At 59.1% G+C, this 22344-nt stretch overlaps 2 protein-coding genes across 4 annotated transcripts; one reads left to right on the forward strand and one right to left on the reverse strand.

Annotated features, from left to right (window-relative positions):
- The first annotated feature begins 343 nt into the window (after positions 1-343).
- Positions 344-7469, forward strand: FTSJ3 (FtsJ RNA 2'-O-methyltransferase 3). Of its 3 annotated transcripts, none has more exons than XM_074927059.1 (22): positions 344-406; positions 673-799; positions 897-1002; positions 1202-1248; positions 1439-1518; positions 1731-1830; positions 1988-2182; positions 2262-2377; positions 2901-3005; positions 3252-3352; positions 3427-3507; positions 3597-3755; positions 4096-4231; positions 4340-4545; positions 4666-4786; positions 4887-4980; positions 5235-5379; positions 5481-5557; positions 5726-5828; positions 5960-6143; positions 6245-6339; positions 6578-7469. In XM_074927059.1, exons 2-22 carry the CDS (start codon positions 733-735, stop codon positions 6765-6767), a joined length of 2508 nt encoding a protein of 835 aa, XP_074783160.1. In that variant the 5' UTR covers positions 344-406; positions 673-732; the 3' UTR covers positions 6768-7469. The 3 variants fall into 3 exon arrangements, with proteins under 3 accessions (XP_074783160.1, XP_074783159.1, XP_074783161.1); XM_074927058.1 differs by having other exon boundaries at positions 345-414; XM_074927060.1 differs by having other exon boundaries at positions 359-435.
- Positions 7470-7567: 98 nt separating this feature from the next.
- On the reverse strand, positions 7568-21374 carry LOC141970443 (alpha-2-macroglobulin-like protein 1). The gene is given in 37 exon segments (XM_074927057.1): positions 7568-8680; positions 9131-9172; positions 9351-9453; positions 9557-9625; positions 9749-9839; positions 9936-10060; positions 10134-10349; positions 10446-10663; positions 10786-10942; positions 11128-11202; positions 11343-11499; positions 11637-11718; positions 11904-12080; positions 12238-12312; positions 12560-12611; positions 12804-12925; positions 13215-13341; positions 13418-13643; positions 13805-13955; positions 14189-14285; positions 14534-14564; positions 14670-14746; positions 14934-15083; positions 15336-15481; positions 15566-15623; positions 15949-16176; positions 16336-16500; positions 16637-16746; positions 17446-17560; positions 17653-17785; positions 17884-17968; positions 18116-18269; positions 18422-18442; positions 19110-19162; positions 20012-20174; positions 20564-20753; positions 21184-21374. Coding segments are annotated over 37 exon segments (4464 nt in total). The 3' UTR covers positions 7568-8648.
- Between the last annotated feature and the right edge of the window lie 970 nt (positions 21375-22344).

Here is a 22344-nt window from a genome sequence, read left to right on the forward strand (position 1 = left end):
CCCCGTCGCGCCATCACGACACAGGCGCCGAACACCCCCTCGCCCCTGGCCACGGAAGGCGCATGCGCAGTGCGGCGCCAGCCTGGTAGGAACGCGCATGCGCAATTTGGGCTCGCCTGGGTTGCAGCCTTGCCGCCATCTTGGTGCGGTCAAAGGTGATTTTTCCGTATCACAAAGCACCAGAGGTGCACGGACAGGCCGTAGAGGGTTCTACGAGGGGATTCGGTATTGTTCTACTTCTCCCTACCGCGGCATCCGTCCTGGCACGGCGGCGGGGACGCGCCACTCCCAAGATGGCGGCGGCGGCGAACGGAAGCGGAAGTTGGTCGGCTCGCGCGGGGCACGCCGGGAAGGTGGTGTGGGCACGCGGCGGCGGCGGGACCGGGATCGGGACCGGGACCGGATTGTGCGTGTGTGCGTGTGGCGGGGACAGCGGTGCGGCTGCGGCCTGGGCTGCGGAAGGGGGCGGTGGGGTGTCAGGGCTGAGGGGACCTCGAGCCGGGGTAGGTCAGAAGGTTTCGGGGGAAAAGCGGGGCCGGGATGCGCCTCGGGGGGACACGGCGGCCGGGGAACGCTGAGGGGACGCTGGATTTGGTCTGTGGAGGTCGTGGGGGTCACCGGACCGTCCCTCCGCTCCGCCGCGCCCGAGCTCACCCCGTCTGTTCCCCTCAGGTCCGTGCCGGCGGCTGACAGCAGGTCCCGACCCCGCGGAGGGCCCCACCCGGCGCCGCCATGGGCAAGAAAAGCAAATTGGGCAAGAGCCGGCGGGACAAGTTCTACCACCTGGCCAAGGAGACGGGTGAGGGGCTTGCCTGCTCGCTGCGGGGCACGGGGGGCTGCAGTCCTGGTAACCCATAACCCCGGTAATCCACGACCTGCGGCTCTTCCTCCCACAGGCTTTCGCTCCCGCTCCTCCTTCAAGCTTTTGCAGCTCAATAGGAAGTTCCAGTTCCTGCAGAAGGCCCGGGCGCTGCTGGACCTGTGTGCAGCCCCTGGCGGGTGGTGAGTGGTGTGAGGGCCCCAAGTCACAGCCCGGTGCCACCAGCTGCCCCGGGACACTGTAGTAAAGTGACGTGTGTTTTCTGTTGTTGTGTCTCTGCCCTCCATGCCAAAGCTGATCCCTAACTCCCGGCAGCACAGTTTAAGGCTGGAGGCTCTCCTAGGATCCTGCTGTAGCTTCATTCCTCTCTGTTTTTTCCAGGCTGCAGGTGGCTTCCAAGTTCATGCCAGTTTCCAGCTTGATCATTGGTGAGTGATGGGACATGGCAGGAGCAAACTGGGGGCAGGGCCCTCCACCACATCTCAGGATGTGGTCAGAGAAAGGGGATCCTGGACTGGGGATCCTGGTATGAGGAGAGGGCAGGAGGGGAAGCCCTGTGGGATGGGCTGGAGCCCAGTTTTGAGGGGTTGCAGTGTACATATGTCTTCCTTACACTAGGAGTGGATTTGGTCCCTATCAAGCCTATTCCCAACGTGGTGACGCTGCAGGAGGACATCACCAGTGAGAAGTGCCGCCAGGTACAAACCTGCCTCCCCTGCCCCCGGCGTCACATGCCCGGCTGGCTCTGAGCGGGTCTGTCTGCGATGGGAGCAGGCTTCACCCCACCCACTCAGCTGGGGTTTGCTCTGGGGTGGGACAGAGTCAGAGCTGAGCTGTCATGGATGGGGGATGCTTCTCCTTGATTGCTGCCGAGGGGTCAGTGAGAAAAAAGCACGTGTGTATCCCTCAGGCCCTGCGCAAGGAGCTGCAGACGTGGAAGGTGGACGTGGTGCTGAACGACGGAGCGCCCAACGTGGGAGCCAGCTGGGTGCATGATGCTTACTCCCAAGGTGGGGCCTGCCTGGGGCCAGCATGTGGTTTTGGAGGGGTATGAGGAGCTCATCTCATACCCCAGCAGGGCAGGGTGGCAGTGGTATGCACTGTGGGACAGGGAGCTGGGCAGTGGGGACAGTGACGACTGCTGACTGCTCTTCTCCTCTGCTCCAGCCAACCTGACACTTATGGCCCTGAAACTGGCCTGTGAATTCCTCTGCAAGGGTGGCTGGTTCATCACCAAGGTTTTTCGTTCCCGGGACTACCAGCCGCTCCTCTGGATCTTCCAGCAATTCTTCCAGAAGGTCCAGGCCACCAAACCCCAAGCCTCCCGCAACGAGTCTGCTGAGATCTTCGTGGTGTGCCAGGGTAAGTGGCTGGTGGGACCTGCAACTGCTGGAATAGGGTTGGGAAAAACCTACTGAAAGCTCCTATTTCTCCATCCCAGGTTATCAGGCTCCAGACAAAATCGACAGCAAGTTCTTTGACCCAAAATACGCTTTCAAGGAGGTGGAGGTTCAGACTAAGTCTGTTAGTGAGCTGATCAGCAAAAAGAAGCCAAAGGTATGAGTAATCCCAAACATACAATAAAGGGTCTGGGAGCTGGAGCCAAAGAGATTGTAATAAGCAAAGTTGCTCAGGAAAATGAAAGGTCTGGGGACGCAAAGTGGCGTAAGAGACAGTTTTGGAGAGGTTTACAGCCTTAGAGAGTGGTACAGTAATAGAGAAACGGTGATACAAGTTGTGAGGCTGGGCATAGATCAGTAAAATCCTCCTTACAATGGCTGGCCACTGGATTTGTGTGTCTTTAGAACACGGGACAGTAAAGGTCATGTAAAGTGGCCTCAGCTGGGCATGGAGCTGACACAAACCACCTGTCACTGTCACCATTCTGAGGCTGAGGTGGGACTGGGAGACATGGGAGCTGTTGGGTTGGGGCTGGTAACTTGCTCTCATCCCTAAGTCGTGTGGGCACGTTTAGTGAACGCTACAGCAAGACATGAGTTATGTGACATTAATCTTTTTGGCGTGTTGAAGGCGCTTGTATGTGCCCTGCCACGGCTCATACAGCTCTTTCCTCCTGCAGGCAGAAGGCTACGCAGATGGTGACACAACCCTCTACCACCGCTTCACCCTGATGGACTTCATCAAAGCTCCCAACCCTGTGGACTTCCTCTCCAAGGCCAATGAGGTGAGTGCTTGGAGTGAGGGGGACCTTGGAGGCCCCCGAGATGTCCCGAGGAGCACAGAGCAATGAAAGGAGGGAGCCAGGTGCCCCCCAGAATGGCCCCATTCTTGCTCTTGCAAAGGGGAGGTGAGGCAGGAGCCTGCCTGGAGTTTAGCCAGTTATTCTCCTTGTGTTTTATAAGTTGATTATTCTTACCAAAGAAAGGAATTTAACATACATGCTTAATTTACTTTCCTTTGCGCCATCTAGATCACACTGGGGGATGGTGAACTGGAGAATCACAGTTCCACCACGGAGGAGCTGCGTCAGTGCTGCAAGGACATCCGCGTGCTGGGACGCAAAGAGCTCAGGTACTGGGGGCAACTGGGACAGGGCGCTGTGAAGGGCCCAGTGGGTATTTCTAACGATCTGCCTTCCCGCACAGAGCCTTGCTGAACTGGAGGACCAAGTTGCGGCGTTTTTTGGCCAAAAAGCTGAAAGAGCAGGCAAAGGAGCTGGATATCAAGTAGGAACCACGGGGTTGCCTTAGAGCGCCAGCACAGTGGGATGGGCGTGTGACCACGAGAGATGGTTTGAGCTCTTTCCTTTTGGCAGCCTGAGCTCTGGTGAAGAGGAGGAAGGCAAAGAGGAGGAAAAGAAGGAGAAGAAAACCTTGCCAAGAGCTGCAGATGATGAAGTGGGGAAAGAAGAAGAGGAGGAGGTAGAGCTGGCATTGGCGGAGATGAAGGCCAAGGAGCTGGCGGAGTTAAAGAGGTAAAAAGATTTCACGTGAGGAGAGATGGGGGAGCACTGGGGCAGCAGAGCACAGCGGGGCTCATGGGGAGAGAGTGGGGTAGTGTCAGAGCCTGTCCCTCTGCTGATGGTGGGGGCGGGTGGTGGGTCTGGGCTCTTCGGGGTTGTCTAACCCTCTGGGCAGGTGAAGCATCTGTTCCCAGCTGGCATTGGCACCCCCTTATCCCAGGGTTGGGGACCCCTCAGAGAGGATGACAGTGCTGCTGAAGGAGGCCTGGCTCTGATGTGGCAGTGGATGAGCTACTGGGATGTGTGTGTGGGGAGGGGGGGCAATGTAGCCTCGTTCCTTTGCCTCCTTCAGAAAGAAGAAGAAGATCCTGAAGGAACAGCGGAAACAGCGTGAGCGTGTAGAGCTGAAGATGGACCTCCCTGGTGTCTCCATCGCCGATGATGGTGACACCAGCATGTTCTCCCTCCGGACTATCCACCAGACTCCGGTGTGTGGGGCAGGGGGAGGCCAGGCTCCCAGAGTCACCGGGGCCAGGACTGCAGTGCCCACACGGCTGACAAACTGTGGCCTGTGACTCATCTCACTTGCATTGCAGCTGCTGAACGAGGTGACCCGAGGGGACATGGCATCGGCAGATGCCCTTCTGGAGATAGGACCCGGGGATGATGACATTTATGTCTCAGATCAAGAAGAAGAGGACGATGTGTCCCTGGCCAGTGATCTGGACCCGGAGGAGCTGCTTGAGATAGAGGCCCGTCAGCGCCGGCTGGAGCGGGAAAAGCGAGAGCAGGGTGCAAAGAGGTGAGAGCTGGGAGAGGCCTCGCTGGGACAGAGGCTTCCATTGGAGCAGCTCCAGGGTCCGGCAGTGGGCACACCACATCCTGGCTGGGGGGGCATTGATTCTGCTGCTCTTTGTCACAGGGTGAAGTTTAAGCAGAAGGAAGAGGAAGAGGAAGGGGAGGAAGAGGAGAATCCCCTGCTGGTGCCCCTGGAGGAGAAGTCGGTGCTGGAGGAACGGCAGACCAGCCTGTGGTTCGGGAAGGTGAGTCCCACCAGGCTGGAAATGACAGGGCAGCCTCGGCCCCAGCAGCTCCATAGGCCGCCTGCCGTGGCACCCCTGACCCGCTGCTCCCCATCCCCAGGACGCCTTCGCTGGCATCGAGGATGACGCGGATGAGGACCTGGAGCTGCGGCAGTCACAGATGTTGGCTGAGAGACAGCGCGAGTCTCAGAGAGGTTAGTGGGGGCTGCATCGCTGGGGGGGACACTGGGGGACAGCCCCATGGCCCGCTCTGGGGCACTGGATCGGACCATGGTGGGGCTGCTACTCCGAGCAGGACCGGAGGTCTCCAGAGGTTGTTTCCAGCCTGTATCGTTCCATAGTTAACGAGCTGGTGTTGGTGTAGTGTTAATGATCTGCACCTCTAGAGAAGTGGTCTGCAGTGGGCTCTGCCTCAACCCTTTCTCACCCCGTGGTTCCTGTTCCCCAGAGAAAGCAACAAGGAAAGGGCAGAAGGTGGTACCCCAGGAGGAAGCTCCAGCTGAGCCCCTGCCTGCCACAGACACAGGCCCCAACGCTGGCAAAGCGCAGGATGAGCAGAGCAGCGATGATGACAGCAGCAGCGACGAGGAGAGGTGAGGGCTGGGAGGGGAGCGGTCTTGATGTTCTCCCCCAGCTCTGCAGTCCTGGCGAGCTGGGAGCTGAAGACCCCAGCCCTGATCACTCCCCTCCACAGGCCACTGACACCGGTGGGGAGGAAGCGGGGCCGTGTCGAGCCGGGTGGCTTCGAGGTGGTGCCCATTGAGAACCCAGGTAAGGGGGAGAGTGCTCTCTGTGCCCATGGGCACCCAGTAAGTCCCTCTTTAGGGACAGGAGGCAGGGTCAGGCCATGTTTACCCAGGCTGGTGGGGCTGCTTGCTGCTCCCTGGGTCTCAGCCTGATTGAAGGTAGGCCAATCTTTAATCTGTCCGTACACTGCAGTGAAAAGAGCCCGTGTCCTGGATGCAGAGGGCCTGGCGCTCGGCTCCGTCATCGCCACGTCCAAAAAAGCCACACGGGACTTGATTGATGATTCCTTCAACAGGTACTTGCAGCTGTGGTTGTTGGAGGGGGAGCAGCGTTTGGTCCCCCAGCAGGAGACAGGCCAGGGGGGTGGCAGATGTATTGGTGTGGGGAGCCCGTGTCCCACTCACAACTCACCTGAGTGCTCCCCAGATATTCCTTCAACGAGGACGAGGGAGAGCTGCCGGAGTGGTTCACAGAGGAGGAGAAGCAGCACCGGCGCAAGCAGATACCCGTGGACCGGCAGACGGTTGAGGCGTATCGGCAGCGCTGGCGGGAAATCAACGCCCGCCCCATCAAGAAGGTGGCGGAGGCCAAGGCCCGCAAGAAGCGGCGGGTGAGTGGGGCTGTGGATGTGACCGGGTGCTTTGTCCCCCCTCCCAGGTGCTTTGTCCCTCCTCCCATCCCCCTTGTCCCTCACCCTCGCTGTCTCCATAGATGCTGAAGAAGATGGAGCAGATGAAGAAGAAAGCAGAGGCCGTCGTGAGCACGGTGGACATCTCGGAGCGGGAGAAGGTGGCCCAGCTGCGGCGGTGAGCTGAGATCCAGATCCCTTGTGTTGTGCTGGGCTGGTCCGCGATGGCGTGGCCCTGCAGCCACGACACGGGGACAGCTCCTGCGCGTAACCCAGCAAAGACTGGACCCGGTGTAGGCTGAGGGGGGTGGCAGAGACAGCGAGGGAGCCCTGTCTTTGGGCATGGAGGCCCAGCAGAATGCTGGGACCCAATATTGGTCTTTGGCTACATCTCACCTTTTGCCATTCTCCTGCAGCATCTACAAGAAGGCTGGGTTGGCCAAGGAGAAGCGGCAGGTCACCTACTTGGTGGCTAAGAAAGGCGTAGGACCCCGGGTGCGCCGTCCTCCCGGCGTCAAGGGCCAGTTCAAGGTTGTCGACAGCCGCCTGAAGAAGGACGTGAGGGCTCAGAAGCGCAAAGAACAGAAGAAAAAACGCCACAAGTGATGTGAGACCAGCTCCATCCTCATCGAGAGACTCAGCTGGGGGCACAGGCAGTGCTGGCTCATGTCCTCTTACCACGGCCCTGGAAGCCAGCATGGGGACAGGGCTGTGACTTAGACACACGGTGCTGTTCTGTGCCTTGATGTGACATTGTCTCCTGTTCTCTGCTGGGGCAGGGAGGGTTTATTTGGCCTCGGCACTGCAGCATCAACTCCCTTCCTGCACTTGCTGCATGGCTGCATCTCCCAGTCTCTCACTGTTGCTGGCTCTTCTGGGAAACTTGCTCTCCAGGGATGACACGAGCACCCTCACCAGCCCTCGCTGTCCCCAGAGAAGTTGTGGCTTACGGAATGGCTCCCTGGGCCGTACTTGTCACCGAGGTCTCAGGACAGTGGCTGCTGAGCGCTGAGGCAGGCAGGTGTTGGTGACCTGCACAGAGCAGCTCCTGGGTTACAGCAGAATTAAACCGTGTTCCGAGGCAGCGTCGGGAGGTGTTGTGTGTCCTGTCGAGGTGAGTGGCCTGCGTGGCCAGCAGCCCTGTCCCCTCCTGCACCGCTTGTCAGGCAGATAGGGCTGGTGGGGATGGGTTTTGTGCTTGGGGTGTCCGCCTGCCTCTGCCTGCTTGATTTGTCTCTGGCGGAGCAGCTGCACCCCGATGGACTCGCCCGGCAGGCAGCCAGCCTGACATCCCCCCTCCCTGCCCCACCAACCCATTCCAGAGCAGCCACTCATCCCCGCCGCCCCTCCATCATACCCTGCCAGGTGTGGGACACTGCAAGTTTAAGAAAGACCAAGAGAAAAGATGCAATTGAGCAAATGTATTTATTTGGACCCAGGGCAGGGGCTGCGGGACTGCAGCTTCACTCCATCAACAATCACCTGACTCTTGTGATAGGATTGTGGAGATATCCCCAGGTCCCTCCTGGTGACAGGGGTCCCATGTTAGAGCCAGAGAGGGGACTGGGGTAGCACCGTGACTCCCAGGGAGAGCAAGAAGGGGCGATGGTGGTTGGGGACCTGCTGGGTGAGGGACAGTTGGTCTGATGGGAGGGAAGAGCTCTTGGGAAATGGGGGCGTTTAGTCTAGAGGAGGCTGAGGGGAGACCTCCTGGGCCTCTACAACTCCCTGACAGGAGGGTGCAGAGAGGGGGGATGAGTCTCTGGAGCCAAGGCCCCAGCGCCAGGCCCCGAGGGAATGGCCTCAAGCTGCCCAGGGCAGGGTCAGGCTGGCTCTGAGGAAGGATTTCTGTGCAGAAGGGGCTGTTGGGCGTTGGAATGGGCTGCCCAGGGCAGGGGGGGAGTCCCCGGGATCCCTGGAGGGGTTGAAGAGTCGGGCTGAGCCAGCGCTGAGGGATCTGGGGGAGTTGGGAACGGTCAGGGTGAGGGTCATGGTTGGGCTGGAGGAGCTTCAAGGGCTTTTCCAACCCGGATGATTCTGGGATTCTGTTGGTGCTGGTGCAGGGCCCTGGGGAGGGGAGAGGCCAGATGTGGTGCCGCAGAGCTCCCTGGGGGTGTGGGGGGCGATGCACTGGGGTGTCCCTGTGAAGCCACCACTTGTCTCCTCAGCTGAGGTCAAGTACCTGGGGCAGGGGCTTGCAGAGCAGCACGTCTCTGCCCCGGGGGTCTGCGTCAGCCCCTTGGCCGTGGCTCCGTTGTGTCCTGCTGGGCTGGGAGCTGCGCTGCAGGGAGAAGTGGCCGAGTCCCGAGCGACCCGGGCTGTGCTGGGTGCGGGTGGGGCTCTGAGCGTCTCTGGGCCACGTCCAAACTTCATGGAGGGTCGGGGCCAGGGCCAGGGTGGGAGCAGAGACCATCGGCTGTTCTGGTCCTCGGTGGTGGAGGGAGTTGGGGTGAGTGGAGGGCACCAGCTGCCAGGCTTCAGGCTGTGCTAGAAGTTTTCCTGCTCCTGACTGTCAGCCTCTTCAACAACAAATAAGGGGGTTCTGTGAGAGAAGAGTCCCTCTGCCCCCCCAGCCACACTCAGCTGCCCCTGTCCCTCCAGCTGAGCTCCATCCCTCAGAGCTCAGTCTCATCCCTGTGTGACTCCCAACCTACAGAGAGGAGCTCTGCAGGGGCAGAGGAGGGGAGCCAGGGCTCATGGGGGTCTGAGCCCCTCAAAGAGGCACAGCTCCTCTCTGCACCCCAGAGCCTGGAGGATGGGTTCCCCTGACCTCTGTCCCCCCAAAGTCTGGCCAGCCAGTCCCCACGGATCCCTGGGGCTCCTGGTGGGGCTTCATCCCCACTCTCTGCCCTCCATCCCCTGGGTCCAGGGGCTCAGCACAGCCCAAGTTGGCCCTTCAGGGTCAGAGGGTGCCCGTCTCGGTCCCGATGTTGGGGTGACCCCTCTGCCCTCTCAGGCTCGGCCCCTACCTGAGCTGCAAGGGGCACTGTAGGCAGCATCTGTGCGGTCACCTGCAATGGGAAGGATGGTGACTAATGGGCTCAGAGTGAGCTGCTCCCGTTAATGAGCCAAAGCTCATCAGTGTGAACTGAAAGCTCAGCCTGGCCCCCCCACTCCACAAGCCATGAGGGTTGCAAGGGGTGGCAGCAGGGCCAGACACCCCGGGGCCACATCCCTGGCAGGGCTCACCCGTCTCGTAGTAGTCGTAGAGCGTCACGGTGGCCGGCTGGAGGTTCCTCACTGGGAAATCCTGCGTGGTGGTGAATGAGAAGGTCTCTTCCTCCTTTGTCAACTGTGGAAATGGCCCAAGGGTGAGGTGCAACCATCTGTGATGGGGAGGGATCCCCACGCCCCTGCACGCGGGGTCCTGCTCCTGTCCCCGTGCCCCATCTCACCTGGTCCAGGTAAATGGTCACCTGGTCGGGCTGCACCTCCACCTTCTTGACCAGCTTCTGCCTCTTCAGCTGGAGGGACACAGCTCAGGATGGGCAACAGCAGCTTGGTGGGTGCCCCAGCTGGGGCCAACACCTGGGGTGGGTGCCCCAGCAGGGCAGAGGGGGCCCCAGGGGCAGGGGGGGACTTCTCACCTCCACCATGGAGCTCTTGTCGGGGATGTAACCAGAGGGCAGCTTGGCCTCGATGACAACCATGTTGGTGGTGGGACGCTCCCCGGTGTACCTGCAAGGGCAGAGCCCCGGGGTGGGGTTGGGGTCTGCCCACCCTCCTTGGCTGCTCCCAGCCCCCCTAAACGCAGGGGGCAGCCCCAGGCCGTACCGTGCCCGTAGGAGGAGGCGGAAGCGGGTGCTGGCGTCCCCCGTGCACTCCCGGGGCTCTGTCTCCACGCGGAGGTCGAACGCCCCCACGCTCGGAGGGGGTGGCACGTTATAGCGCAGGGTCACCTGGGGTGACACAGGAGGGTTAGGGCCACCGAGCGGGCTCCACACAAGGATGGGGACCCTGGGCCGTACCCACCTGCACCAGGGCACAGCCCTGCCCGCGGGCTCGCACCCCGTACGTCCCCGGCAGCTCGTGCAGAGCCGCCCGCTGCAGCACCAGCCGGTTGCTGTTGTGCAGCACAAAGTCCTGCGCGGTGCCCGTCGGCGATGTCACTGTCACCGTGAAGTCCCCGTTGCTGCTGTACGTCAGGGCGGCATAGTTGGCCAGGGCTTGTAGGGCCACGACAGTGTCCTGGGTGTGGAGAAAGCACAGAGCCAGGGTCACCCCTAACTGCAGATGCAGGGAGGGGAGGCTTTGGCGGAGCCCCCTGGACCATGGTGCTGGTACCTGCGTGGAGGCGAAGCCCCCGTAGGGGTTTTGCTGCTTGCTGAGCCAGCGGACGATTTGGGAAGCAGTTCCCAGGTCAGCAGAGGACAACTGGGGCTGGGAGAGGTAGGCCAGGAGGACGTAGGCGGTCATCTCCACCTCCGCTGGTGCGGCGGCAGCCCAGGTGGGCTGTGAGGGTGGCAGAGCCTTCTCCTTCCTCTGCCAGTAGAGCTGCCCCTCTGGGAGAAAAGGGGGTGGGAGCTCAACCCCCCCTGCTCCGGGGGTGTCTGGGGGTAGCATGGGGTGACCAGGGTAGAGGATGGCATTGCCCAGAAGTGCCCCTTCCAGTGATGGGTGGTACCTGCACTGACGCTGTGCTGGGCCAGGCTCTGCAGCTGGGCTTGCTGCTGCTCCCTGCGCCCTGCCAGCCCGAAGACGTAGGCGAGCAGCGCCTGAGTGTAGGGGTTGTCCGTGGCTGAAGCCTCCAGGCACTGCAGGGCTGAGCTCACCATCGTGTCCTGGCATGGGACCAGAGTCAGGAACAAGCCCATGGGCATGGACATCGCTCAGAGACCTCAGTTCTGCCCAGTAAGACCAGTTGCGCCCAGGTCGAGCTAGGGGGCGGCATGGAACCGACAGACCCCCTGCCCCAGCACCCTTCCCACCCCACCAGCCCCACCAGGGATGCTGGGGTCATCCTCACCTTCGGCGACAGCCCCAGCTCCAGTATTGCAGCCGTGACATAAGCCGACAGTGAGAGCGTGTCCGAGACACCACCCTGCAAAGGGCACAGCGGGAGACAGGTCGGGCATACGGTGCCATCAGCACAGGGACTCCCCCACTGCCTCCCCATCGGGGACATGCTGGGGCCAACCTGGCCCTAGTTGTGTGTCCCCATGTCCCACCCCACCGACCCACCTGCAGGGCGTTGTTGAAGAGCTTTCCCACACTGCGGAAGCAGCCCGTCTGCTGCTGCTGCTTCTGCAGCCAGCGCAGTGCATCTGTGATGTGCCGCTCCTCGATGGCCACGTAGGCTCTGGCTTGTCCGAAGGACTTGAGGACAAACGCTGTCAGCCTACGAGTCAGAGGGACATCAAAAGGATGGGTGCCTGAAGCTGGGGTGTGCTTGGTGGCAGAAGGACCCCCTAAGCACAGCTGGTCCCCGCAGGGGTGCCACTGCACAGCCTGCCCGAGCCCTGTGTGGTCCCTCACCAGGTATTGCCACTGGGATCGCTCTTCCCGAAGGCGCTGTAAGAGCCATCATCATGTTTATAGAGCAGCTCTCGCTGGTACCCTGTGGGGAGGAGGTGGGGATGAGTCTTTACATCATGGTTTGACCAGGAGATCCCAGAGGCAGCCTAGAACCCAGACCCACCCCGGGGTGCAGGTAGAAAATGGGGAGGGGGGATATGGGGCAGTTGTGTCCCTCAGCAGCAGGGCAGGGTGGGACAGGGAAAGGAGGGGACCGGGAATGCTCACCGCTCTGCAGGAAGCCCTGTGCCTTGGCGCGGATGTCGGGGTGCAGCTGCCCGCTCTTCTCCAGGTACTGCTGGATGTAGATGTTGGGGGCAAAGCGAACCATGTTCTGCTCCCCACAGCCGTAGGGCATGGCCAGGAGGTGGTCCAGGTTCTGGAGAGCGTTGCCCATGATGTCACCTATCCCAGGGGGATATGAGAAGCACCGTCATCAGCTGTGTCCCCTGTGCCCCTCCCATCTCAGCTCCAGGTGGTCTCACCTCCTGCTGAGCTTGGGCCATGGAGCTCTGCACGCTCCCTGCCCGAGGTGGTCCCCTGTCCCCTGCCTGTCCCTTACCCATCACGGTGATGTGGGCTCGCTGGGAGCCCTCCAGGATGTTTGCAGGAACCTCCAAGGAGATTTCTTCAGTGACTGTGGGGATGGAGGGCAATGACAGTGAGGATGCCCATTTCCTGCTGGCCCTGCCCCATGGCGCCCTTGCCCACTCCCTTCCTGCTCTGACCCTCCACAGGCTCAAGGCTGGGTTGCAGCATCTTAGCTGGGATCCCCTAGGGACCCTGGTCCTTGACTTCTGTGGCCTGGTGGCCCTTGTGACCAGTGGCCAAGCATCCTGCCCCATGTTCCCACAGCACTGCCAGACACCCCCAGCCGATCCTACCTTCCTGGCAGAGCAGGGAGTTGTGCGCCTTCTCCACCAGGATGCCCCCGGGCTGTGGGGAAGCAGCACCAGAATAGGTCAGGAGAAGGGACCAGCCGTGTTCCCCTGTCCCACAGGGTCACGCCTGCAGCCCAGGCGTGGAGCTGGGTGCTGTTCCGCTCCTGGTCCTCCCACTGCACCCCAAGGGCTGCTTGGACCCTGTACCCAAACCTAACCCGCATTCCTCCTCCATAACCCATCTGACCTGCACCAGCAAGGGCTTTATCATGGTGTCCACACGCCCCTGAGCCGGCACCACGGGCATCTCGTTGCCACAGAGCTCCTTGGAGCTGAGGGCCTCGGTGCTGATGGTGATGTTCACCTCTCCTGTGAATGCAAGCAGGGCACTCAGTCCCCATGGAGCCCCCCAGCCTGCACCGCAGCCCCATGGGCTTGCATCGCCCCTGGGGCTTTGTGTGGGGCTGGTTGGAACCAGATGGAGGTCACCAGGCTGAGGAACAGTGCTGTGAGGCAATAGGGAGCATGAAGGAAGAGCAGAGGAGAGCTTCCCAGGTAGCACTGCATTTGCTCCTGTCCTCCTTGCCCACCCCATCCTCTGAAGGGATCCCCAAGCAGCAGGGCAGGAGGGTCCTGCTGTGGTCCTGGTGCTCTGTACCCAGGCTGGTGGCTCGCACGCTCCACCGGAATGTCCTCGCTTCGTCTGCACAGATACAACCACCGTACAGCTCATCCGCGCTCGGCGACACCTCCAGCTCCGCTGACTCCACCAACGTCACCTGAACCTGCCAGACCACAGCCAGGGCTCCATCAGCCCCCGCCAGACCCCAGCCCCAGGGCCCCCTCCCCAGCCCCACTCACCCGCAGGCACTGCCGCAGGTAGTTGAAGACGGTGGCCACAAGGGTGAAGGCTTCATGGCGGACCACGGCGTAGGGCAGCGCCAGCTCCACGAAGAAGGGCTTGAAGGCCGTGAGGGTGGTGGCAGGGGCCAGCCCCAAGCCCAGCGGGGATGTGCAGAACATCCCGGCTTCCCACTTGGTGATGGCATCGGGCACTGTCACCGCCACCTCTGCAGAGCCCCCCTCCCTGTGGGATGGAGAACATCTTAAGGCCATCCCACCACGGTCACCCACAGCTGGTGCCATCCCCAGCTGGACTAGCTCTCTCCCTGTGGGAGAAGGACTCATCCTGACATCCTCAACTTCCCTCCATGCAGGAGGAATGCCCTGGGGACCATCCTCACTCACCCCACAGGGATCAGGTCCCACAGCCACGTCTCTGGGAAATATGTCCGGGGTGCTGGTGGCTCTTCCTGGACATCGGCAACAGGGATACCAGGGCTCATTACTTTCAGGACATCAAGTCGTCCAGGCAAATCGGTGACATATAACTTGGCACCTGGAAAAGGCAAAGCAGAAATTAGGATCCACAGGTCTCTGCATCTCAGCTGTACATTGCCTGCAGGCAGCGTGAAGGTGGCCAAAATCCTTTTTGAATCCTCCTCAATCCCTTTGATGTCGAGTAGATTTTCAGGATGGCTCCAAATCCCCCTGAGGACACTGGGCACCAGTTCTTTGCTTTTTTCTCCTGAGAGGGCTCAGCAGAGTGAGCAAACCAAGGGCTGTGCTGACCTCTGGGACCTTGGGAAAGCCGCATCTCAGGCAAGCCGAATATCTTTTTGCAAACATCACTGGTCTTGGCATTGGTGAAAAGTTTCAGTGCTGCGTTCTGTGAAAAAGAAAAGAGGTTGAAACCCAGCAGGAGGAATATCCCCATCCCAGCAGTAAATAGTCACAGGGCTGCAGAAGATGACAAGTGGAGAAGCACCAGAGCCTGGCATTCGTGGGAAAGGGAAAGGGAAACTTTGCCATGAGTGTGGCTTTCATGGGACAGTGCTGTGGTTTCCCAGGACCCTGAGCAAACCACAGCTCCTGGATGAAGAGGAACCAGGAGGCACAGGCAGGCAGGGCCTTTACCTGAAATAACTTGTAGGTGTCCATCCGGGAACTCCTCTGAAAAGGGGATGGTATGTGACGCCTTACTGGAGGGAGAATGTAGTCTTGCTGACTCACTACAAGTGGGCTGACAGGAAAGTCATAGTCGATGGGATAGTCCCAGGGAAATGCTGGACAGGGTGGTGGGTCCTGAATGCTTCTAGGGTAGTCAAATTCGGGGAGTACTTTGTAGACCTGGGAATAAACATGTGTGATAGGTACAAAACCAGCCAGGCACCTACCCCTGCCCAGGATCAGGACTGCCAAGGAGCCAACATGGCACCACGTCTCTGTAGGGGAGGTCCAAGCCAATGTCATCTCTTCCCATCCCCGGCTGGTCCCCAGGACTGCAGAAGGGGCCCTGGGCCCTACCATCACTCACCGCCTCTGTGCTGAGCTCGGCCTCAGGCTTCAAGAGCAGCACACTGCGGTCCACGGCACGGACAGCACACAGGGATCCCGGGGCAGCCTCCAGCTTCAGCTGCAGTGCCGAGCCAGGCAGAGCCCTGTCCTCTGAAAAAGCCATCTTCACCTGGGGAGGGACAGGGATGTCAGGTGGCAAGGGCAGGAGGGGGAGCCAGATCCCATGCAGGAGCAGCTCCAAGCCATGGACATGGAGGTCTCTTCTTGACAAGGATAAAATCAGGCTTGAGGGTCTGGGGATTAGGGCATGGGTTAAGGAGACTGTGCCACTGTGATACATCCAGAGCAGGATGGACTTCAGGGCATCAAGCTATGGACAAGACATGGTGTGTTTCCCCCATCTCCAGCAGCCTCCACTCACCGTGTTGGGGAAGCACTTGTCTACCTTGAGCTCGGTGCTGTCGGCCACCATCTCGCTGTCAGGCAGCACCACGTAGCCCAGCACCTTGGCCCTGGGTGCCAGCTCAGGGCCAATGGGCAGCTCCAGGCTGAAGGATCCTCTCAGCCCTGGGCCATGGGAAATGGAGGGGAGATAAGGACCAGGCACAGAGAGCAGAGCCCTGCACAGCCCGTCCATGCCTCGGGACCTACCAGCCTCTGCAGGCAGCTCTTTCCTGAGGACAGTGGCAATGGTCCCCTTGGCCAGGACCTGCAGAGGGGGAGATGGGAACAACTAAAATGATGCTTTGTGAGGAACCAAAATGCCCTGATGGAGGATGGACCCAGGAGTGAAGGTGTTGGGATGGGTTTTGACCTTGCCCAGTCTCCAGCCCCCACGATGTCTCCCACTGGCATTCAGGTCCAACAGTGCCAGCAGACACCTCTTCTATCAGGCACAGGCCTCTCAGTCTAGCCAGGACAAGACTACTCATTGTCTTGTCCTCAGGGACGCTACCACAACTGTGTGTAGATGTGGATCGTCACACACAACCGCCCTAACGGCCACTGCCCAACCTCCCTAGTCTGGGGCTCACCAGGAAGACCACATCCAGGCTCTCCAGCTCAGTCCCCAAGGCCTCCTTGCTGAAGATGTAGTCCACCCAGAGCTGCTGGGACTGGCCACAGGGCAGCTCCCTCTTTAGCTGGCGGATCTGCAGGAAGCTCCTGCTTGCCGAGAAGAAGGGCCTGAGATACGCATGGGCATTTTCATAGGTGACTGTCGAGCCATCGTTCTGGGTGTGAGCTGTCTCATTGACTTGACCCTGAGCAATGGAGGAAGAAGTCAGAATGGTGAAGCTCTTCAGCAGGCCATGAGGTACTGGTCCTGGTGCCAGCCGTCACTGGTGCAGGCTTGGAGAGGTGCCCAGCCCTGTACTAGTGGAGAAGGCAGCACAGGTACCCCCGATGGGTGGGCCACTTACATGCAGGGAGACCGTGCCACTCCATCCAGAAGTCTCCAGCTCAAAGGAGGCTCTCCCTGATCTGTCTGTCAGGAAGGTCTGTCTTGTATCTTTTCCTTGCTGGCTAACGATGAGCAAGAGCTGCTTCTGTGGCAGCACGGCACCATCAGCTCCCTTCAGCAGCATCTGCACCAGGAGGGAAGGGGAGATGCCCCAGGCTGGGCTGCAGCCGTGGGGCAGAGGGCAGGGGTGGGATAGCAGGGCTGGGGGTCAGAGGGAGAAGGACTGGGTGCAGCAGGGTGCAAGGACCCCCCCCCATTACCGTCCCAGTGCAGGGAATCCCAGGCTTGTAGAAATCATTGATGTTTTCAAAAGTGACAGTGAAAATTTCAGGTAAAATCTTGCAGCTCTTGGTGTTTTTCAGCTCCAGCCCTGTGAAGAGGGAGTGGGGAGCTAAGGGTCTTGTGGGGACACAGGGCACAGCTTAGCTGCTGCCAGCTGTCCTGTCACAGCGCAGAAAAGTTCCTGGACATTTTAGGCTTTCCCTCAGCAGCTGGCAGCTTTGAGCACAGTCTGTACCTCCTAGAAGAGGAGCAAAATCTCTACAGCATGTTTTAGACCTAAAACCAAGGTGCAGCTGGCTGCAGAGACTTCAGAAAAGATGCTCCACCAAAGCACCATGATGCAGGGCCACCTCAGTGCCAGTGGGCCTGGGACAACCCCTGGTCTTTTTTTCTGAAGCCAAGCCACTGGCAGTCATTTCTGGTGGGTGAGGTGGATTATCTCACAGAACAAAGCCACGTCACCAGACTGGGTGAAACTACTGCCTTGTGTCGACTCTCTGCCAGCCGTAGCTTCAGGCAAGCTGTTGGATCTTGGAAAGGTGGTTTTGCCTCCCAACCATTTCTCTGGTCAGAATTAGGAGTATGGCCTGGTTGACCTAGCTCATATCCCTGCCTGAACCCAGTCCCTGCACACATGCACCTCTAAACCACAGCGTTGCTTTTGGGCTTCCCTGGAGAAGGCCGATACACCTGTGCCACATGCATTTGAGTGCACACGGGAATGAACACAAAGCCGCACACGAGCAGCAGTGCCCCTGCCCAAGCAGGAGAACGCCGCCATCCCTACCTGTACCATCCTCCACCAATGACGCCTGGACTTGGATTTGCTTCTGATATCTAGAGTTGGTCAGGTTGAAGGCACTCAACAAAACCTCTGTTGAAAAGCAGCCATTCTTCTCAGTCTGGAGTGAGAGAGTCAACCCCGTTAGCAGCAGTCCTGGGAAGGGGGGAAGGGGCTGTCCCAGCAGCACCCATGCTCCCCAGCTGTGCTCACCTGCCCGCTAACCTCGATGCAGTTCATCTTCTTCTCAGGGGCATCATAAAGGCTGTACACGTACCAGATGTGCCTGGAGGGCTGGCACAAGCTGGCCTGGACCTTCCCCTGGACAGGCTTCCCGTAGGTGTACCTGTCGGGTGGAGGGAGGTGAGGGTGGGCCTGATAGACCACATCACGTTGGATCTCCCCATGCCTCCCTCTTCCTGGCACAGCCTGTTTCAGGCTCACCGTCCACAAATCTCCATCTGAAACTTCTTGTCCTTCTCCAGCACCACAGCAGGGAGGTCAATGGTCATCTCAAACTTGGGCAGCACTGATGGAGAAGCAGAAGGAGAGAGTGTAGTTGCTCCCAGGACAAGGACAATGGTGCCTTGGGGGCCAGGGGGGCCAGGACATGCTGCCCACAGCAACATGCCGAGGTGGGACTCCCACCCACCGTGCACCTCTTGGTCCCACGTACCATATTCCTCCACGCTGAAGGAGTGGCTCTTCCCCTCCGCCTCAATGATGTACGTGCCCAGAGCGGGCTCTGCAGCCAGCGGGAGGGACAGGTCCACGATGCCCTGCCGTGGGCTCACCTCCTGCCACTGCGCGATGCGGTTCCCGCTGGGATCCTGCACACAGGGACATGTGGTGTCAGCACCCTGGGCATCCCAGCACCCCACACTAAAACAGCCCGTGGCTGTGTTATACTTCTCCTCTCCCAGGCATGGTGCCTTCCCAAGCCCACACCGCCCAGGAGCCTCCCTCCATCTCTCAGACTGACCTTCAGGAAGACAAGGGGCAGCTGCAAAGCAAAGGGAACATGGTTAGTGGAGAAATTCAAAGCCCTCCTTGTGGTCTCACCAGGGTGGGGGACATTTATGGAACTGTGGATGGAGTACAGTGAGGGTTATTTATGGGATGCTGTGGACTTCCAACACTTCAATTAGCTTTGGGATTGATTCTGAGCCTGTGGGCTGCTCTAGCTGGGATGAGCTGAGGGCACTGCCAGCATGGCATGGAGAGGTGGCATCTCCTAGTGCCTTCACAAGAAACCAGCAACCATTTAATCTGGGAACCTCCTGTGCTTCCAGAGGCACAAATGATTGCTTGAGGGGCCAAAGACTGAACTTGGATGTAATCCTGGTGTCTGACTTGGTGATATCAACAGCACTTTCCCTGCTTCCCACATGTCATTGCTACATCCCTAACTGAAATTTAAGTGGGTACATTCCCATGTCAAACATGTAATTCTGCTTTGTCTTTCCTTAGCCTGCTGAAGCCTATGTGAATGCCACAGGGCATCCCTGTCCCTGGGAAGCACAGCCACCCAGGCAGAGCTGGCTGGGGCAGGATTCCCAAGAAGGAAGGCGCTCGCTGACTCCCACACCTCTCTCATGGCTTGCAGAGACTGTAGGAGGGCAGTGCAGAGGAGCCCTGTTGCCTCCCCCCTTCCCCAGCCCCGCTCTCACCTTCTTAGTGCTGGGCGCGAAGTCTTTATCCAAAGAGACAATTCGAAACTTCACTGTAAAGAGCAAATAGGGATGCAGAAGTGTTGTGGTTTAACCCCAGCCAGCAACTAAACACCATGCAGCCTCTCACTCACTCCTCCCCACTCCCAGTAGGATGGGGAGGAGAATTGAAAAAAAAGTAAAACTCATGGGTTGAGATAAGAACAGTTTCCTGACTAAATAAAGTAAAATATAATAATAACAATAACAATTAAAGATAATAATAATTGTAATGAAAAGGAATATAATAAAAAAGAGAGGAATAAAAGACAAGCGATGCACAATGCACTTGCTCCCCACCTGCTGACTGATGCCTGAGCAGGGATCAGCCCCTCCCAGCCAACTCCCCCCAGTTTCTGTACTGGGCATGACGCCCTATGGTATGGAATAGCCCTTCGGCTAGTTCAGGTCAGCTCTCCTGGCCACGCTCCCTCCCTGAAAAATTCTTAACTCAGGATAAGCACTACTTAGCAACAACTAAAACATCTGTGTGTTATCAACATTATTCCATCACTAAATCCCAAACACAGCACTGTGCCAGCTACTAGGAAGAAAATTAACTGTGTCCCAGCTGAAACCAAGACAAGGAGTGGGTGCATCTGCAGAGAGGGGGGTTCCCCATGGGGAAGGTGGATGGAAATCCACCCTGAGCCCTGCAGTGGGGCACTTCCCCCCAAGCAACACGGCCTCCAGCACTGCCAGCGTGTCCTGGCATTGCCCTGGACCAGTGCTGGGGGTCCCAGTGCATCCCAGGATGAGCTGTCCTGTTTCCATGCAGCATAGGAGCAAGGCTGAGCCTCCTACAGCCCTCTCCCACCAGGTCCTTCAGCCCAGAGCAGGGTGGTCCATCCTGCCCACCTCACCTTGCTGTCCAGGCTTGTAGACAGCCTTGTCTGTCTGTATGAAGATCCCAGGCTCTAGGGCTCTCAACATCACCTTCTTTGTCTTGGAGACATCCAGGGAATCTCCCTGGATTGAGACACGCAGGTCTACGATTTCCTCCTTCCCTTTGGTGGGAGCTGGAGCCTGCAGGGGAAACACCAGGCACTGAGTGAGGACAGAGGGATATGCCATGGCCAGGATGCTCTGCTCACTCTGACTGACCCAGAGCAATCCTCACCCACAGGGACACCTTCCTCAAGCCAGGGCCTTGGAAGAAATATCCCCCCAACACCCTGTGCCAGTCTGCAGGTCTGCTACCAGGGGATTATTTCAGCTTCCAAATAACTGGGCTGAGCCTGGAGTTGTTTTGCCTGCATGGGGAATGAGATGGGGAAGGCACACTTGCTCCCAGCCCCATGTGGAACTAGAGCTCCATGCTCAGGAGACCTGGGGGAAACTGCTCTACCTGGAGGCAGCATGGTGTCCAGGAGAGCCCCCTCCACCCTTACGGCTGTGCATGGGGTGGCACTCACGGGGAAGGTGATGTTCAAGTACAGTTGAGGCTCCTGGACCATCCTCTCCAGCAGAGTGATGTCATGGGTCCTGTCTTTTCTCTGGAGCTGGACAGTCACCTGGACAGGCTCATGGAGGCCACTGAGATGGACCCACAGCATTGCTGTGTGTGGGTGGTAGATCACAGCTGGGGATGTGACCACGTAACTCCTGTCAAGGACAAATGCTGACATGAGAAGTGTGGCGATGAGGCATATCCCGGTACAGACCCACGGAGGACTTGAAGAGCTCCTGGGCACACAGAAACCTGTGCTGGGGTGCAGGGCCACCTCCTCCAGCCTCCCCGCTCTGCTTCTGGGCTCCCCTTGACTTCTCAACTCAGCAAAGCAAAGGCTCTGCTCACAAAACTGCAACTGAATCAGCACCTGAAATAAACCATCCCAGAACCACCAGCCCCAGCAGCCCCTGAGTGCCAAGTCCTCGATGCTCATGAGCAGGGACAACCCACCAACATAAGCATTTCCATCCTGGGCAACAATGCCATGCATGGGAAAGGTTAGCTCCCACTACGTACTGCTAAAGAAACAAGACTAAATACCCTCCCAGCAGGCACAGACAGACAGACACAGAGAGGGCTTACTGTGCTGCAGATGCCCCAGCTGCGAGGTGCAGGATGAGGAGCAGCAGGACGGGAAGGGCAGCTTGGGACCTCATGTCTCCAGCTGTAACCAGAAGTCAGGGACAGCCGCAGCCTCCTTCTCCAGGTGTTGAACTGCTGTAGACCTGCGTCTGCTCTGCTCCTGGCTCTGAAATGAGATCTTTGCTTTCCATCCAGTGAGCAAACAAGGGGTGGCAGAAGAATCCAGCATGGACCTGCAGATATAGCCAAGACAATGTTTACCATCTGCCCACAGCCTCCTGGGTTCAAGGCTCTGACAGGCTTTTGCAATTTGAGGAAAGGTTCCCATAGGCGATGGAGGTTCCAAACCAGGGGGCAGGATCCACCTACACACTGATTTGCTGGGAAATGATGGCAGGAGGGAGTGGGAATGAGTTCCCCAAACGAAAGTGGGCAGCACATCATGAGAACAGGCTGTGAGTTCATGGCGATTTCCAAGAAGGGCTTGTCTCCAGGTATTTCAAATTTAGCCAGACAGTAGGCATTTGGGCTGATCACAGGTCTTGGTCTGTCTTCTTGCCCAGTTGCCTCCAATTTCATCAAATCAGTGGGCCCAGGAACAGGACAGCCTTGTCCTGTCATGCCAGCTCCTCCCACTCTCATTCTTCTGTGTACCGTGCTGGGGGATGGGCTGAGCTTCCTCTTTCTGTCCTGGTGGGAATTTTGGGAAGCTGAGGCAGCTCCGCAACAGCCACATGGTGTCCTGGGCACATCCCCTGCTCTGGGGTTTTGCAGTCCCCTTCCGTTTGGGGCCATGGGGAGAGGCAGAGGGAGTGCTGTGGGAAGCCGTGGATGGGGCTGACCTCTTTCCCAGGGGCTCTCAGATGAGCACAGCTGCTGTCCCCATGCTTGCCGTGCTTGAGTATTGCTGGATACAGCCCTGGGCTCACCTCCCTGCCCTTCAGGAGCAGCCCCACATGGTGTCGGTGTCTGGAGGAGGCTGGTGCCACCACTCGCATGGACACGAGGCAGGAGCACGGCCCCAAGCCCATCCTGCGCCCCAGGATGTGGGCACAGGTCAGTGCCCCGACAGGCATCCTGGGGACTGATCGATGTGACAAGGAGCTCGGGGCCATTGGCACACCGAGCCCCGCGTGGGCCGGGACAGGGTGCAGTGGGGGC

This window comes from Athene noctua, chromosome 25 (genome assembly GCF_965140245.1).
Source record: "Athene noctua chromosome 25, bAthNoc1.hap1.1, whole genome shotgun sequence".
Taxonomy (NCBI): Eukaryota; Metazoa; Chordata; class Aves; order Strigiformes; family Strigidae; genus Athene; species Athene noctua.

Bases quoted from the DNA above. Each gene is read 5' to 3' on its own strand.
- FTSJ3 (XM_074927059.1), top strand. From the start codon at position 733: ATGGGCAAGAAAAGCAAATTGGGCAAGAGCCGGCGGGACAAGTTCTAC. The intron at 3,508-3,596 runs GTAGGAACCACG...TCCTTTTGGCAG, and splicing joins GCAAAGGAGCTGGATATCAA to CCTGAGCTCTGGTGAAGAGG. The intron at 4,232-4,339 runs GTGTGTGGGGCA...CTTGCATTGCAG, and splicing joins GGACTATCCACCAGACTCCG to CTGCTGAACGAGGTGACCCG.